The sequence below is a fragment of the Amblyomma maculatum genome, chromosome 7, assembly GCF_055883805.1.
Source record: "Amblyomma maculatum isolate TAMU_Amacu chromosome 7, ASM5588380v1, whole genome shotgun sequence".
Lineage (NCBI taxonomy): Eukaryota > Metazoa > Arthropoda > Arachnida > Ixodida > Ixodidae > Amblyomma > Amblyomma maculatum.
This window is the reverse complement of record NC_139350.1, coordinates 107,766,899-107,782,628: the sequence shown is the minus strand read 5'-3', so window position 1 is coordinate 107,782,628 and position 15,730 is coordinate 107,766,899. Positions and strand designations below refer to the sequence as shown.

General features: G+C 47.5%; 1 protein-coding gene across 17 annotated transcripts in view; it reads right to left on the bottom strand.

The window, feature by feature from the left end:
• The window catches only part of LOC146184297 (homeotic protein female sterile-like), a 134,074-nt gene that overhangs the window by 63,031 nt on the left and 55,313 nt on the right, over window positions 1–15,730 (bottom strand). For 13 of the 17 annotated variants that reach the window (XM_084609348.1, XM_084609352.1, XM_084609353.1 and 10 more), the window contains 4 exons: window positions 7,706–7,863; window positions 5,553–5,762; window positions 2,170–2,439; window positions 1,375–1,452 (listed from right to left, as the gene is read on the bottom strand). In XM_084609348.1, coding sequence (XP_084465474.1) covers window positions 1,375–1,452; window positions 2,170–2,439; window positions 5,553–5,762; window positions 7,706–7,863 — 716 coding nt within the window. The remainder of the gene's footprint in view (window positions 1–1,374; window positions 1,453–2,169; window positions 2,440–5,552; window positions 5,763–7,705; window positions 7,864–15,730) is intronic. The other 4 variants (XM_084609354.1, XM_084609356.1, XM_084609350.1 and 1 more) reach the window with 4 other exon arrangements.

Here is a 15,730-nt window from a genome sequence, read left to right as displayed (position 1 = left end):
ACCGAACCTCTCCAGCAAGCGCGAGTAAATTCTCAACGACCAGAATTGGGGAGTGGGTGGATTCATTACACAAGTAAATGCAGCGCTTTTGGCAGGTTTCAATTCGTTAGCAACTAATAAAGGCAGATGTCAACTGACTTTCTAACAAGTTTTAATTTCCACGGGATCAGGTTTGCCCTTAATCATTTGTACAGCCCCCTTTTTTCGATAATGAAATTCTTGCAAGAGCAAAACATTTACACAATTCGGGTAGTTTCGCTATGCGAGGTGCAACTGTACAGCTCCAAGTAGCTGTGTGTCAGCACTGACGATACAGGCTTTCTGAGCAGATGCAGCTAGTGCTGTGGTGCCCATATAGGTACTTTGGGCGGCCTCTGCTAGCACCTACCAAATCTATATGATCCCGCTATTCCACCCTAGAAGATTCCACAAAAACTTTTTGTTGGCTGCATGTTAGACTGCACTCAAGTCGTGCTATGTCGTCTCACGAATAAAATAATTTATCGCTAGTGGCACTCCTCCAGTAAGACTGCATCTGTATAGACACCTTACAGTGCTTAATGACAATAGTAAGCCCCGTAGTGATTAAAAGATTGTAAAAGAAGCAATATTATTTTTATTTTTCATAGCAGTGCTCTGTGGAAAAGTATGCATTTAGCTTGCGCCTGCACAAGCTTTGATTTGATTCGGTTTGCACCTCATTATTATTCGCATTCCTTTTGTTCATCAGTCTGACTAGCTCAAGGCAGATACATAGGAGCCACGGCCAACTAGCGTGGTATAAGTTTATGCACCTATTCAAGAGCCTGATACAACAGCTTGCCACAGTTACTGCCAGGCTCTTCTCCAGACAGAATATCCTCCAGAATCCCTCAACTAGCACAGCACATCATATGAGAACAGCACAGGAAATAGTTTAAAGCTGCCAATGAGAGTGGCATTTACACCCCCCCCAATGTGCTCAGGATCAGCAGCAAGCAGCGTGGGCCCACTCATGTGCCAAGAAACGGGGTGTCAAGTGAATGTCAGACCTCGGACGGCTTGCAGAGACCAGACGAGGCTGCCTGAGGAATCCGGGGATACAAAACCCTACATGTAAAGCTGCCCCTACTGCCTTTCACAGGCTGGTGCTTCAGAGACAAGCTTGCAGAAGAGAGCCCCAATTTCAAAGCCTCCCTGACATTGCTGTGAGGCCTAGCCAGTTTCTGCAAGCCGTCGCACCGCTCTTCCCCAGAGGTCCGCACGGGTGGGCACGCAGAGAGCATAGGGAGTGTGCATGTGTCAGGACCCCTCCACCCCGAGCGAGGAGGACAGAGTGAGCAGGACGGAAAGAGAGAAGGGCCAACCCAGAGCAACAACGGAAGGGTAACTCACGGGCCTGGGCTGCTGTGCCCGGCGTGGACGTCTCGGGCTCGGCCCCTTCAAGAACATTGGCAACGCCCCCGTGCAGACCTCCGGTTAGAGAACCCATCATGGAATGACAACAGCAGCAACAACAACAGCACCGACCAGGGGCGCCCGCTCACATGCACACCACCACCAACAGGGGCTGCATGAGCAAGCGCCCCTCCATCCGCAATCCACCCCTGTGCACAGACCTTTGCCAGACACCTCTTGCATTCCTCACATAAACTGCTCCATTTCGGAGCTGCTACGACAATCTCCCCACACCACAAGGCCACTCTGCCCGCTTGGCGTCTGACAAAAGTCCCCGCACCTTTTCACTCATTCAATGCAGTACACTAGAGGAACTACAGAACACAAACTGCCATTTTTTGCCAATTCTGTCACAAATGAACATCTTCGTTTCTACAACAGCTGCTAGACAAGTATCAGGCATCCTCCTGATCACAGTGCACCTACCCCTGAAGGAAATTATTTCTGCACCTTGAAATTAGATTTCCAAGAATGGCAGCTAGTCTCAATGGGAAGCCTCACGCCACTATAGCTGCACCTATCAGTAACTTATGCAGAACTTTGCCCAGAAAATCCTCTCTGCATTTGAATGCCAGCATTACATGGTGGAGGTTCTGTGATAATTAACAAAGGATAGCAAAGTGCCACACAGCAAAAGAGTATTCACAAAGCTGCCAATTAGGAACATGGCTCCTGTACATAAATTAAGCAAAATTTTCCACCACAAACATGCACAATAGCTTAGGCACTCACAGCATGTTTCTTGGCAAACAGCTCCTTGAGTATGCTATTGCAGTACTTCATCTGTTCCGTAAGTTTGCCCTTCTTCGGCTTGGAGCTGTGCTGCTGAGTGTCGGGCAAGTCCTTGCTGGGCTTTTTGATGGGGCGGCCACTCTCGCGCCGCGTTGACACCTTGGAGCTCTTGGCCTCTGGAGGTGCCCCTGTGCTGCCCCCACCATAGCCTCCAGGCTCTAGGGGCAGGGGCGTTGTCGTGTCCGCTTTTCTCTTCACCCCCTTCTTCACCTGCACCAGCAACCGCAAAATTTCAAACACCCACACACTCACATAGCATCTCAGGATTGCTCAGAGGTCTCACCCACAGACCGAGACAGAAGCTCGCAACGCATGAAGATAATGTCATGTTGGTGTCGGACACGCAGGGTTTTCCTGAGCTCTGTGTGCATTTTTGAGCCCACTTACCCTTCCATCTGCATTCTCAGAGAAACCACCTGCCACAATGAAATGCCAGCGTGAGCGACATCCCAGAGATGGCAGTGTGATGTCACAGTAGAGCTGAAGCGACAGTGGTGGTACAATGCACCCAAGGCTTCTTATGGCAATGTGTCAACGCCAACGAGCTGGCAGCATACAACTCCGTCTCAATACCTGGCCTCCTTGCATTGAAACTGCAGTGGGTGGTGACTAACCGTGATCAGAGGTCTAATTTTGTGCGCAGTATACTATAAATGGGAAAATCAAGCATTTTTTTCTTATTACATTTCTATTTTTAACAGGTTTCTCTAATATCTTGCACTTTTAGATCAAGGCTTCACACAGGCGATGCCGTGACCAGTCACCTTGAACACCTGCCAACATGGCAGGTGGAGAGAATACCTCGAAACAGCCCCTGCCGCCTCCCCGTCTTCACACACTTAAGGCTATTACACTCGCACTTTCCTGCCCATACCTATTCCCATCATTAGCCTGCTAAGTAAGGTGTCAAAATTAGTTTACGTGAACTTGGCCTTCGAGAAGGAAGATTGCAAGATAAGTAAATATGGTTAAAAAAAAAAATGAGTGTTTTCCACAATACTGATCAAAAATGTTTTTTCCGTACGTTGCATTTGTGTTTCTAGAGCAGTAGCCAAAGTTAATGCAAAAGCCAAGCAATGTTTCGTGCCTGGATTTGACATTTATTTAGTCTTGGTAGCACGTTGACAACACTCGCCATTTGACAAGAGGTGATGATAGTATCTTAGCACGTGCTGGATGATGAAATGTTGGTACCAAAGTAAAACAGTGCCCTTTGCCATAATTAGGCAACAGAAAAACGGGCATCTGAAATGCACTGGCCGAATTTGCTGGCATTGCTGAACCATAAAGTGTGTCCTGCTGAGAATGGTGTTAACGCAGGAGGGATGGGCAGGCAATACGGCATGACATTGGTAAACAAGGTTTGGTTTGTACAACTTTATCTTCCAAAGTGTCTCCACCCGAAAGTGGCCGCCGCAGCCAGGATTTGATCCTGCGTATTGGTGATCAATGATCCAGCTATTTGCGTGATCTACTTTGAACTAATCATTAAGCAATTGTGCCAATCCTGGATGCACAAATTTGCTAAACTGAGCTACTGTTAGTCAAACTAGGTTCTGCCATAGGTTAAACCCTGCAAATTTTTTCCCTACACTGAGCAGCATGTGAAGGTGCCCTTTGCATAAGGCACCCCAGTACCAACTGAACAAGGCTTCACAAGGACAACCACACCCCAAAGTACTGGTCAAATTAAGCTGCATCTCATTATCCAACATGAATTTTCAATTTATACAACACTGCAAACTTTTCTCAATGCCACATTGCACGTGCACGTCTTTAGCGAAGCTGCTAACACAATAACATGGCTTGCCTCACACTGCAAAACTTCCCATATCCACAATGGCAGCTCTGAAGCAAATGAGCTTGCTATGGCAACTGCAAATGAGTATGTGCATTGTCATCAAGCTGCTCTTTACCACTGCCCGTGAACATGGTGTTATCTTTTGTGCTGCCTTGTTAAGCATGCAGCACTTGAAAAATTTGTGTACACAATCTCTATTACATCAATGCCCAATATTGCTTTCTTTAATCCCTCAGCTTATCTATCCACATTTCAATAGTAACATTTATGGAGCCATTTAACCCACGGCTGCCACAAACTATTTAAGTTTAATGGGTAAATTAATGCACTTTCATGGAGACATACATGTTAGGCTATGTTCTGAACACACTCCAAGCGAGGACTACCGTAAAAACCCACATATAATATGGGCCTGCATATCATAAGATGCTATGTCTGGATAGGAAAAACAAAAAGTTTTGATCCGCGTTTAATGCAAACAAGGAAAGATCTGCAGAAGTATTTCTTTGCACTATGTTTCACGGTTGCTGAGCGAATCGTATGTGCTCTGCGTTTTCCCATTCAACGCAACCCCCCACGAGGCGTCAATAGTGCCCCAAATCTTCATGTGCAGGTGCTGGTTCGGGCTCCCTTTCTCACGCCAACACGCGGAGAATTTCATGCACCATGAGGATTGTGGAGTCAGCGTGGCAACAGCGAAACCACCGAAACAGCCAGCTGACATTGCCACTAGATAGCGCCTACTTCACCTGGAAGCCTGGTGCTGATAGCACTGATTAATAATGTAGCAGAAACAGTGAATTTAGGCTGAAATTTGTTCGGATCCATGCATAATGCGAGACGGAATCTGACAAAAAATTGGAAAAACTCTCATTATATGCGGGTTTTTACGGTAATCACCAAAAGCCTGTCTAGATTTTTCAAACCAGAAAAGCTGTGGTGGCATTCTAGTGCAGTTTAAAGCACAGCTCAAATACTCACCTATAAGCAACACACAAATTGCTGCCCAAATGCACTCAATTCAGTAACTCGAACGATCTGTCACATTTTAGATGTACGGATAGTGTGGCCTCCACTACTGAGGGAACGGTAAACCAACTTCGAGAACAGTTATTCCAATCACCCAAGGTAGATAAGGTCAAACTTGGTCCCTTTCATGAATTAGCTTATCAAGGCATATTCCTTCATGAATGTGCAGTGCTTTCTTAAACAAATGACTGACATACAAGTTTTTACAAGAAAACATCAATGCAAACTACATTTCTTTCTCTGAACAAATGCTGCAACTGCTTCTATTCCCAGAGTGAATTCCTGTACATTTAAGGATAGGGATTAAGGAGGCCAGAAACTGGTTAAAAATTGCGTCTGTTGCTATGTGACACCAGTACGCCATTCAAATGCCCCTCTGCGAAAAGCCTCTAAAAAGGGCACCAAAGACCACACACACAGCGGACGCTCATGTGAACAATATACAGAGGATGGCTGCAGTTCCTCCAATGGGATGCGAGAGGAGAAATGTTACCTGACGCCTCTGGGGCCAGCGGCCGTCGTCTCGCGCGAGGGGAGCCAGTGGAGCCGCAGGTGGGGGGCTCACCTTGGAGGGGGGCATCTGCACGATCGGAGGAGGGGGCGCCGGGGCGCTGCTGACTGGCGCAGGTGCAGGAAGGTCAGGGGGAGCAGCGGGGCTCACGCCTCCCCCCAGCGAGGACGAAGCCACAGCCGCAGACGCCGCCTGCATCCCACACACTCCCTCGCAACCAGCCACCACACACACACACATACACACACACAAGCACACAAAGCCCACACAAGCGCTGCTCGCTAGCATGCCCAGCAGCTAGCCACAAGCTGCTCCTTACCTCTGCTCCTCATGCACAACTGCTCCAGTGAACCTTGATATTAGCCTCTCCAAACTATGCACTTAACTTTTAAGCAGTGAACATCACCACTGAGCGTGGCACAGAGCCTCCAACTTTATATACACATAAATCCAGTGGGTCCCCTTTTGCACTCAAGCTATAGATCTGCACCATTGTCTTCACAATCGTATTGACATGCCATTCTCAACTACCACTAAGGGATTAGAGAAGAAGCCGAGGAGAAATCACCCAGAAGCATCACCTCAAAGCACGACTTATAACAATACAGAAGTACATAACCACACTGCTCACCAAGACACTCTCATGGCACTGTCAAATGCATGCCCTTCTATAGGAGCAGAGTTCGGGAATTGAGAACTTGGTAACACTGAAGAATTTGCTACACAGGTTTGCTGAAACTGTCTGCTGGAGAAAAAAAAAAAAAACTATTTGCAGTGTTGAAATCGGCATAAGAAAATGCACAAGCAGTGAAAACTTGGTACGAATCTGACTGTATAAGAAAAGTGGGTCTAAGACCATGATCCAATCTAGTATGACCTCTGCATAAAAGTAACCTCATCTATACACCCCGGGTGGAAGACCGAGTGAAAGGACCATCACACAAGCTTTCTTACGAAGGACCACTGCACCCTCGAGCACACAACACACGACCACATTTTCAATTCAGTATTTAGTAAGTCTCATGATCAGCGTGAACAGCACAGTGCAAAGCTTCTGCCTCTATGCACAAGCAAAGCCAAGCAAAAAGCTAAAAGCAGGACATCATTTTCAGCAAGACCCAAGCAGATATTTGACACACACACAGACTATGTTGCACAAACCATCTACTTTAGTAGGCACAACAATAAATGCCAAGCATGCATATAATGTCTCGCTGCACTTCACAGCCAGCCAAAAAACTGCGCTATCTCGACGCAAGCACATTTTTTCTGCATGAAAAAAAAAAAAAAAAAGTTGTGTTCAGAAAACTGTTTGGTCACAAGTAGGCAAAAAATTAACAAAAAAAGGGTTCAAAAACAGCATAGCCAGATTATCGACTTGATCCCCTTTTTTGTCAGATCATCCTATGAATACTGGCATGGTAGCGTAAAGAGATAACACCTAACGTGAGGAGCAAACATGGCACCGTCAAGCAAATTTATTTTTAGAAAATATTTCTAAAGTCTAAAAAATGTGCTTAGTTCTTGACATGTTTATTAGCTGCAACTGCACATGTTTATAATAGGGCAAGTCACTTTTCTAGAGCATTAAAGCAGAGTTGTTCGATTTTTCACATTTTAAAGGTTCTGCAGCAAACAATTTTTGAAAATATGAGTGGCGCATGGCTTGTTTATGTTTTGACAAGAAGCATTGGCAATGGTCGCCAAAGTTTATTAGAGCCACGCTCTACTACTTGGAGTGCAGCTTCGCATTTGGCCTTGGTTTGTCGAAATGGCCTTGACCTTTAAATAACTGAGAATCTTGTCAGATATTGCACCTTCCCTTTACTATAAACCAATTTACAATGGGTTGACCTAAAAGTGAGACCGATACTGCCGCCTTCCTCTCCCCAAAAACCAACTTAAAAAAAATTAAACGTGGAATACAAAGGTGGTGCTAAGAGCACTATCGCTATACTTAACCTTAAGGTGAAGCCTCAGTGTCACCCTAATTCAAACAGACATTTACTACGGATAACTACAAGCATCTAATTAACAAGTACAGCGCTGCTTGCCACACAACATGCAGCCACTGCACCCTTAAGGTAAAACCGCAATAGCAGCCTCACTTACACCTACATAGCTGCACCGCTCACCTGCTGGGCGTAGGTGCTTGACCGCAGTGTTGGAGAGGTGGCACTCAGAGCAGTGGGTGTGTTCGTGCTGCCAGGCACAGTTGTGGGCGCAGACATGCTCTCGGCTGGCGAATGCGAGTTTGTCGCTGGACTCACTGCATTCTGAGCGGGGCTCGGGCCTGAAACAGCACAACACAATTACCGTTAACATCCTCCACAAAAGCAGTTTCCCCTCCCATCATACATGACCTGCAGAGAGGCACCACAGAAAATTTTTGGCCACAAAAAGGCACTCCTCCTCTATTAGACAGGAGTGACGCATTAGTTCTATGCTAACACACTCTTGAATGCATATATGTGGAAGCGCTGGTGTACCGCATCATGCCGTGCAGGTTACGACATTTTTTAGTTTAGAACACAAGATACATCAGAGGATGTAAATGCTAGCACAAGTCGGTCAAAAAAAAAAAATTAACAGCAGTGCTGAGAATGAGCATCATAAAGTACCTACCTAGCTTACGCATCCCTCCCATCCCAAAAAAAGAACCACACCTAAGTCACATTAGTGCATAAGATGTGTGTGTTCACTCAATTACCATTGAGAAATGCTATGAAAATGCACAATTAAGTGAACTAGTGTACTGACATCGCCCAGCCCATGAGCGCCTCGCATTCCCCTCAATCGAAACATGGTCCCGGCCACCACCGCTGGAACGCATGGCCCTTCGAAAACGGGGGTGCAGGAAATGAAATTACATGACAACCTAATCAAAACACCAAGGTGGAAGCAGGCTCGAGCATTTCGGAGCAGCCCAGTGAGCATGATCAAACTCCTCTTATTTTTTTAAAAGAAAAGCTGAACAGTCTACACAAGCATTTAATTAAAATGCATAAGGTATAGCTACTTGCCCTACAACATGCAGCCACATCACTCAGGTGCCCATAAGTAAGGTAAAACCACAATAGCCGCTGCCCTACAACGTTTCTTGGCAGTGAGATCAAAGCTACAGGAAGCACCGCATCTGCAAATCTCTTACTCCAACATGTAAGCAATGAAATTTCGGACCCCTTAGCTTTCCTTAACCTGCACCGACAGCGCCGTAGTACAAGGACGAAAGAAGGAACGAAGAATAGCGCGCCTACCTGAAGATCCAACATGTGGTTTGGTCCACCGGCCTCCGGGGCTCAATGCCAGAGAAAAGCGCTTACTTGCCAGAATCTAAGTCTACCCCCCCTTTTTTTTTCCACTAAGGATCGTGCGCCCTCGTCGCTGAAGAGGAGCTAAATGAGAAAGCCCAAAGCAGGTCTGACTTCGACGTACAGCGGACAAAGGATGCAGCTCGCATCCAGGCGGCGTCTGAGCGACGAAACGTATCAGGTGTCGATGCAACCCCATCGCTCCGCACCGAAAGTGATCGCAGCGTACGTGGGACGATGCACCTGGACGGTTTCCATAACGACCGCATGGCAAGACGAAGCCGGCAGCACGGGACACTCGACGTAGTACGCGTACGACCGCATCGCTTCGTCTATTACGCGCCTGTCTCTCCAGATTCATTCGAACTGCTCCCGACACTACGCTATTTCATCACAGCTTTCAAGTCACACAATAATACTTTCCCCTTCCGTTCTCATATCAGTGCGGTTGCTTCTATTGCTTTCGCATTACCCGAAACCACACGACGTCTCTGAAGCAAAGCATTTCGCTTCCGGATCGCAAACTCCGGAACGTACGGGCGTAGTTCGGCATATCTATCAAGGCAGGCAACTGAGCAAGTTGATATACATTCACCTTGAGAAAACAAAGGCGCTATAAACACGAACCCCACCCTAATGCGCTTTGGAGATTTCAGAGCGCGCGGGACACGGCACGCTCACTCACTCCGGCGACCTGTTGATTCTGCGGCACACGCGGGAGTTGGAAAGCCGAGGCTGACTACTACGAGCACAGCATGGAAGTTGAAGACCCGAGACAGAAAACGCGGGAAAGAAAATGAAAATTTCAGAGTTACAGCCTAGTACGCATGGAAGACAAAAAACAAAGACAAAATAGCCAAAACGTGTACAGATGCATGGAGGTAACGCGCGGCAATACCCCCGAAGCCTAGGCATAAAAAAAATAAAAGGGAACGAGATTCCCACGTGATTAGACCACATGATAGCATGCGGTAATATCTACTGCCGCTGCGCGCGCGCGCGCATGCGTGAATCGGCGTCGCGCCCCGCCGCGCGCGCAGCACCGGGGAATGGGCGCGGTGACCCATGCTCGCCAGAGAGACAGCCGCGCGCCAGGGCAGACGCGCGCGCTAAAAGTCAAAACATTAGGCACTAAAGCCCCTCAAACTATTCCAGGGACATAGACTCGGTGAGCAAAAAAAAAAAAAAAGCGGGGGAGGGAACGGCATCCTCGGCGCTTGGCTTGCGAAGGTTGGCCGCATGACGTCACGCGGCAATACCCTTGAAGCCTAGTCACAAAAGGGAGAGAGTCGGTCCCCACGTGATCAAACCATGTGATGGCGTGCGGTGATACTATGGGCCTCGCAAAACTTGCTTCTTCCGTGTTTGCGCCAGTGCCTCCTTGAGTTATCCGCGCCGACAAATTTCCCTTTCCCAATAGAGCGTAAACATGATGCCGCCTCGCGATGTTATTAGGGAGTTTTAGAATAGGGGGCCCCAAGCTTTGGGGCCCCCAAGGAGCTTGGGGCGTCGAAATGCGCATGCGCAGAACGTAAGGCGCGCTTGGGGTCTTGGGTTAACGCTAGGGGCAGCCCCTATTTTTCGGAAATAGCGTTCGCCCCAAGCCGCCGTTGGGTCGCTTGGGTTACGGCAACATGGCGGCGACCGGCCAAGCGGTGGCCGCTCGCCTCGGCACACATTCGTCGTCACCGCTCCGTGGTGTCACGCGTTCATGGCAAACGAAAGGCCAACGAAGCTTATGCTATGTCTCATGATGCCCGCACCACCAAATTTTAGCAATAAAACGCCCTATATTTTCTGATTGCTTCCGGATTTACCGAGCTGCTAGGCCTAGCGAGTTCGCCTCGTTCGGTTGCCATGGGGACCGGACGGCGGAAAGCGCGGAAGGTTCAAATGAGTTTTCCCGGCCTCGGCCTGGATTGACAATTGGCCGATTTCGTCTTGTATGACAAAAACAGTTTATATAACTGGTAGTTTTAATATAGTTTTGTGCAATAGTAGCACTTTTTGATGAACAAAATAGCGTTGTTGGCTCTTATATATTTAAATGTTTTTTTCTTGGTTTACCGTCGTGGCGCTGCAATCGACGAACGCAAGCCCGGCTCCGCTGCGTCGGGAAAACCCCTATTCTAAAGCTCGCCGCTCGGCAGCATGTTGCGCCGCCGCACGCTATTTCCTTGGGGGCCTTAGATACGAGTGACTAATGTGGTGTGAACAACGCTGACACGGACATCACCTGGCTATCACTTCGACGCACCGAGACGAGAACAATTAACCACCTTGGGGATCAATTAATACGAGTTTTATTTTATTTTATTTCCCTGCTTAGAGCAATGTGATTCGAGTGACGATCTAAACAATGAAGATTCTGTCTACTCCCCTTTATCCCCATCCATGGCCATGAGCCTGTCCATTCAATAAAGAACATTCAATCAATCATTGAAGTGCATAAACTAAAATGCAAACGCAATAAAATAGTTTGCTCGATTAAAATTGCTTGCAGTAATCCTCTGATCATGCCAGTTGCGATCTTTAGTATGTTGAATCAAAACGAATAAGAGCGCATTTAAAGACCCCAATACCCATCGCATCTGTGGCGCAATGGATTAACACCACGTAGTAAGATGCGCAATTTTTTTTAATTCACAACATTCAAATAAATTGCGACCATGTATCCTAGGGTATGTCCCCTTTATGTTACATAATACGATGTTTTTTGTTCTTATAGCAGCAAAACCAGTCGCGAACGCAGACAGGACGTGACGGTATCACAACTGTTACACTATACAATTACCTTCACCGTAATCAATTCGTGTCTTCAGTACGTTACCTTCAAGTTGCGTTCAGAGACAGCTCTAAGCAACAACCGCTTTTAAACATGCTTTAAACATGCAGAGATGTTCCCCAAGCAATCCCAACCTTCCACGTTGCCGAGAAGATATTTTAATTTGATTTTAAAAACAAGCCAGGCAGGTACTCCATTTTTCAAAACCCATCGGCATCGACATCTCTGACGAAGACGTGTACATAGGTAAACGTGACGTCATCAAACAACTGTGACACTGTGATGTGGAGTCGGCAAAGCAAACAGCAATGACGACATATGGCCGGACTCCAACAGCGCCGGTACCGGCCGTGCCCTGAGAAAGTACTACGCTTCTCGCTTTACTCGATGGCTTCTTCGTTGGTGCCATGTTACAATTACCTCACTACGTATGGAGACTGCCGGCTATACTCGGGCCCCAACAGCATGCCTGCACAAGTGCAGAGCTTTTTGCAACGGTGCCCCTCTATGGCGCGCCGGGAACGAACTGCGCCCGTCTACCGGCCTACCCTAGACGTCGCTAGCCCTAGCCGGTTTCACGTCGAAGCGCCAGCGAACGGCGCATCGGAACGGGCTAACGCTGTAATAAAAGTCGGACTTCAGCGCCGCTTTACTGGCAAGTCCATCTCGTAAAATATTTTCTTGCTTTGCACGACGCCTTCAGCAGCGGAGCTAGCTGACATCAGGTGCGTCGCACCGGGCAGCAGCTGTCGAAAAAAAAAAAACGTTCGCTTGTATCACTGTAATTACTTCTACCAGGACCTCAGTATTGGCCGAACAATCCTCGCAATTTAATTATAACTGATAGTCCTTTGTACTAATAGTTATATGACCGAATGAACAGCGATCCGCGATAGCTAGATTACCGATAGCGGACTTGGGAGCCGATCGCGGCGGTCACGCCTTTACTATAGCCTTCTGCGCCGCTGCGAGTCAACCCACCAAGATTTCGTGCTACTGGTGATTCCTGCTTCATCGCTTGAGTCGCGGACGAGTGGGTTGGGATTAAAGTGCCCGGCAAAATTAGTAACATCCACGCTATTGGGCGAAACAACGTCGCAGTACTAATTATGCTACGCTGAAGCGCTGCTCGACGACGATATTTTCTTGCACGTGCGACCACAAGCAGACGAAAAACGCGACTCGAATGCGTCATCATTTTCTGTTCACGCGATCACCAACCTCGTAACTTTGACGTCATCGCGCGCTCGTGCACGGAGAGATCGAAACTGGCCCTGATAAATGCACCGATAATTTAGCTGTTCTGGGACTCCTATTTTGTACCACTGTGGATCGATTACAGCGTGTCTATACTCCTTTTAAACTCTTTTTTACGGATTTACGCCGCGCCGATTTTTCAACTTATACCCCTGTCACACGAGCAAATTTCATCTGTCATTACTCCCCTGCTACAAATTTAATGTCATTAGGTTCGAATGAGTTTGGGGAACGCATTCGATCGCGAACCGAATGTGTACTCTTGACACCAGATACGCAGCAGGAACAAGTAACGCAGCAACATATTCTGCGCACAATTATATTTCTAGAGTTTTGTTTTCAAAACTGTTAATTTAGGTGTAAAATTGTTCGCACCGCAGGCTCTTGCGGAACGGCATTACTCTCGGTCACAGCAGTGGTCCAGTCATGGCAGCGACTCACGATCATTTTGGGCTCTTCGTTTCTTGGTGGCCGCACAGCCTGGACGTCAATTACATGCTCTACGTGTCTCCACGCGTGTCCGCACTGTGTTTTCGCGCTCCGCTGTGTTCAGCCATATTGTTTACATTCATCAAATTTGGGAGTGACTCGATACTTGGCTTGGATTTTTATGGCTAAAGCGCTACAGCACCGCCAAAAGTAATGATGTTTTTCGCTTGAATTGTCGTACAGAAATGTTTCGATCAGCTTTAAAATGTTACAGTGATTTCAAACGCCTTTTATGCGCACTATGTTCCTTGGGTGCAGTATTTTTTTTTTTTATAGCTGACCGTAATTGTCACCATTTGCGAATGACATATTTTACCGTGTAGCACAAAAGAAACCGAATGACATTCGATGCATGGAATGACATTAAATCTGCTCGTGTGACAGAGGTTATTATTAAACGTAGCAAAGATGGCGCTACGGACGCCACCGATGTATTTCAATCCATAAAACTATTTGTTAGATGCATTTCAATTTCTGTACTGCACTTCATGTTCGAACAAAACGCAAGGTTGTGTTTTATTCTTCAGTGACGCACCCGGCATTTCCGTTGCTGCAGTTTTCGGGGAACAGCAATACGCAACGGAGCGCGGTCGGTCGGAGAGCTACGAGGGTCATCCCAAAATTAAGGTCTTCAGTTCTTTAATAAATCGAAAGATATTTTTATTTTAAGCAATTTACAAATAACTTAAAAAGCTGACCATTCTTTTACTTTTCCACATAATCGCCGCCATGCCGTTGAGGAAGCGTTTCACCGCATCTTTTACTTCGTCGTCACCGGTGACTTCCCGCTTGATGTTCTTTTAGCTTTGGAAACAAGTGGTAGTCGATGCCATGTCCGGACTGTAGGGTGGGTGGTTGATAACGTCCCATCCAAATTGTTGCAGGAAAGCGTTGTCGAGTCTTGCTCACCATTCCTTTTCTGCGACTTTGAATATCCCGCCTGTGCTTCTAAAGGGACGATATCTGTCTGCGTTTACTGTCGTGTCAGGAGCCATGGGATCCACTTCAATCCGAAAACACAGCTGCCATCTTTGCCGGCAGACTGGCTTGCGAGGAATGCCGCCACACACGTGATTCGTGTCTGGATAAGCTGCGAACACCCTACACCACTTGCGGTCGTTTTTAACATCCATGCACGACTCTCCGTACACTTCCGTCAATTGGCGATGAATTTGCGTTCAAAAATCGAATAACTGCGCGAAACTCTCATCTCGCGGCAGCGACAAACAGGAGCCCCGTTTCAAATGGCTGTTGTTCCAAGACTGACAGCACTGAGTCATGGCTTGTTTGGAAGACTGGGAACAATAAACAACAGTATGGCGGGCAGCCACGCAAATAGCTTACCAACGGCCGCAGCCCTTTGAAGACCTTACTTTTGGGATTACCCTCGCAGTTTGATCACTTTCAAACGTGCGCTTTCGTCTTCCTGTTTCTTAAAAAAAAAATGCGCATGAATAGTGCTTTAAAGGGGCGCCGTGACGTTCGCCAGACCAGTAATTCCAGCCGGCCGTTATAGATCTTTACACCTTCCCGATGCCCCCCAAAACCCAATCATATATTTAAATCCACTTCAATAATCAGCGTCTTGGCACCGATGTGAGCGGCACACGACGGCGAAGTTCGTTAACGGATATGGCGTTTCCTTCTCTAGGGTGCTGCTTCGCTAATTGGTTGGGCGCGCACTTTAGATTTTACATTAGAATGTTCTTCAAGTTACTATGCACAAAACTAATAAATGATTCCGCGTGTTCGTGGAGTCCTTGTAAAGGTGGATTCAGACGGAAGGACCAGAGCGCGGACGGTCCGCGCGCATGGTTACGTGCCACCAGATCCGTACTGACGGTGCGGATCGTCCGCGCTCCGGTCCTTTTGTCTGAACCCACCTTAAAGATGGGGACTGTAAACTCAGATAAACGCGGTGTTGTCAACAAGTGCAATGGAGCGTCTGCTTGCTGTGATGATGGTGGCTTTGCCCTTCTTCGTAGCGGGTCGCCGCTGCCTTCTGGCGCGGCGAAGCCAAAAATTAGAAGAAAAAAAACAAAGAAAAAAAGTCCGCCGATACGCTGTCCAAGCTCTACGGTCACAAGCACAAAAGTCACCCCCACAGGCTCCTCAAATCCCAAGGCAGCTGACAGCGTTCGGATCTCGGCAAAATCGCTGGACAAGCCAAAACCATGTGGTTGATCGTTTCTGCCACCAACCCACAGATGGAGTGTCGAACAGGGTAGGCTTCGCCTTAGCTCGTGTACGCCATTCTCCCGTCTTTGCCTTTCGCACTCGTTCTCGAACTTCCACACAAGTAGCACTCAAGTGACAGC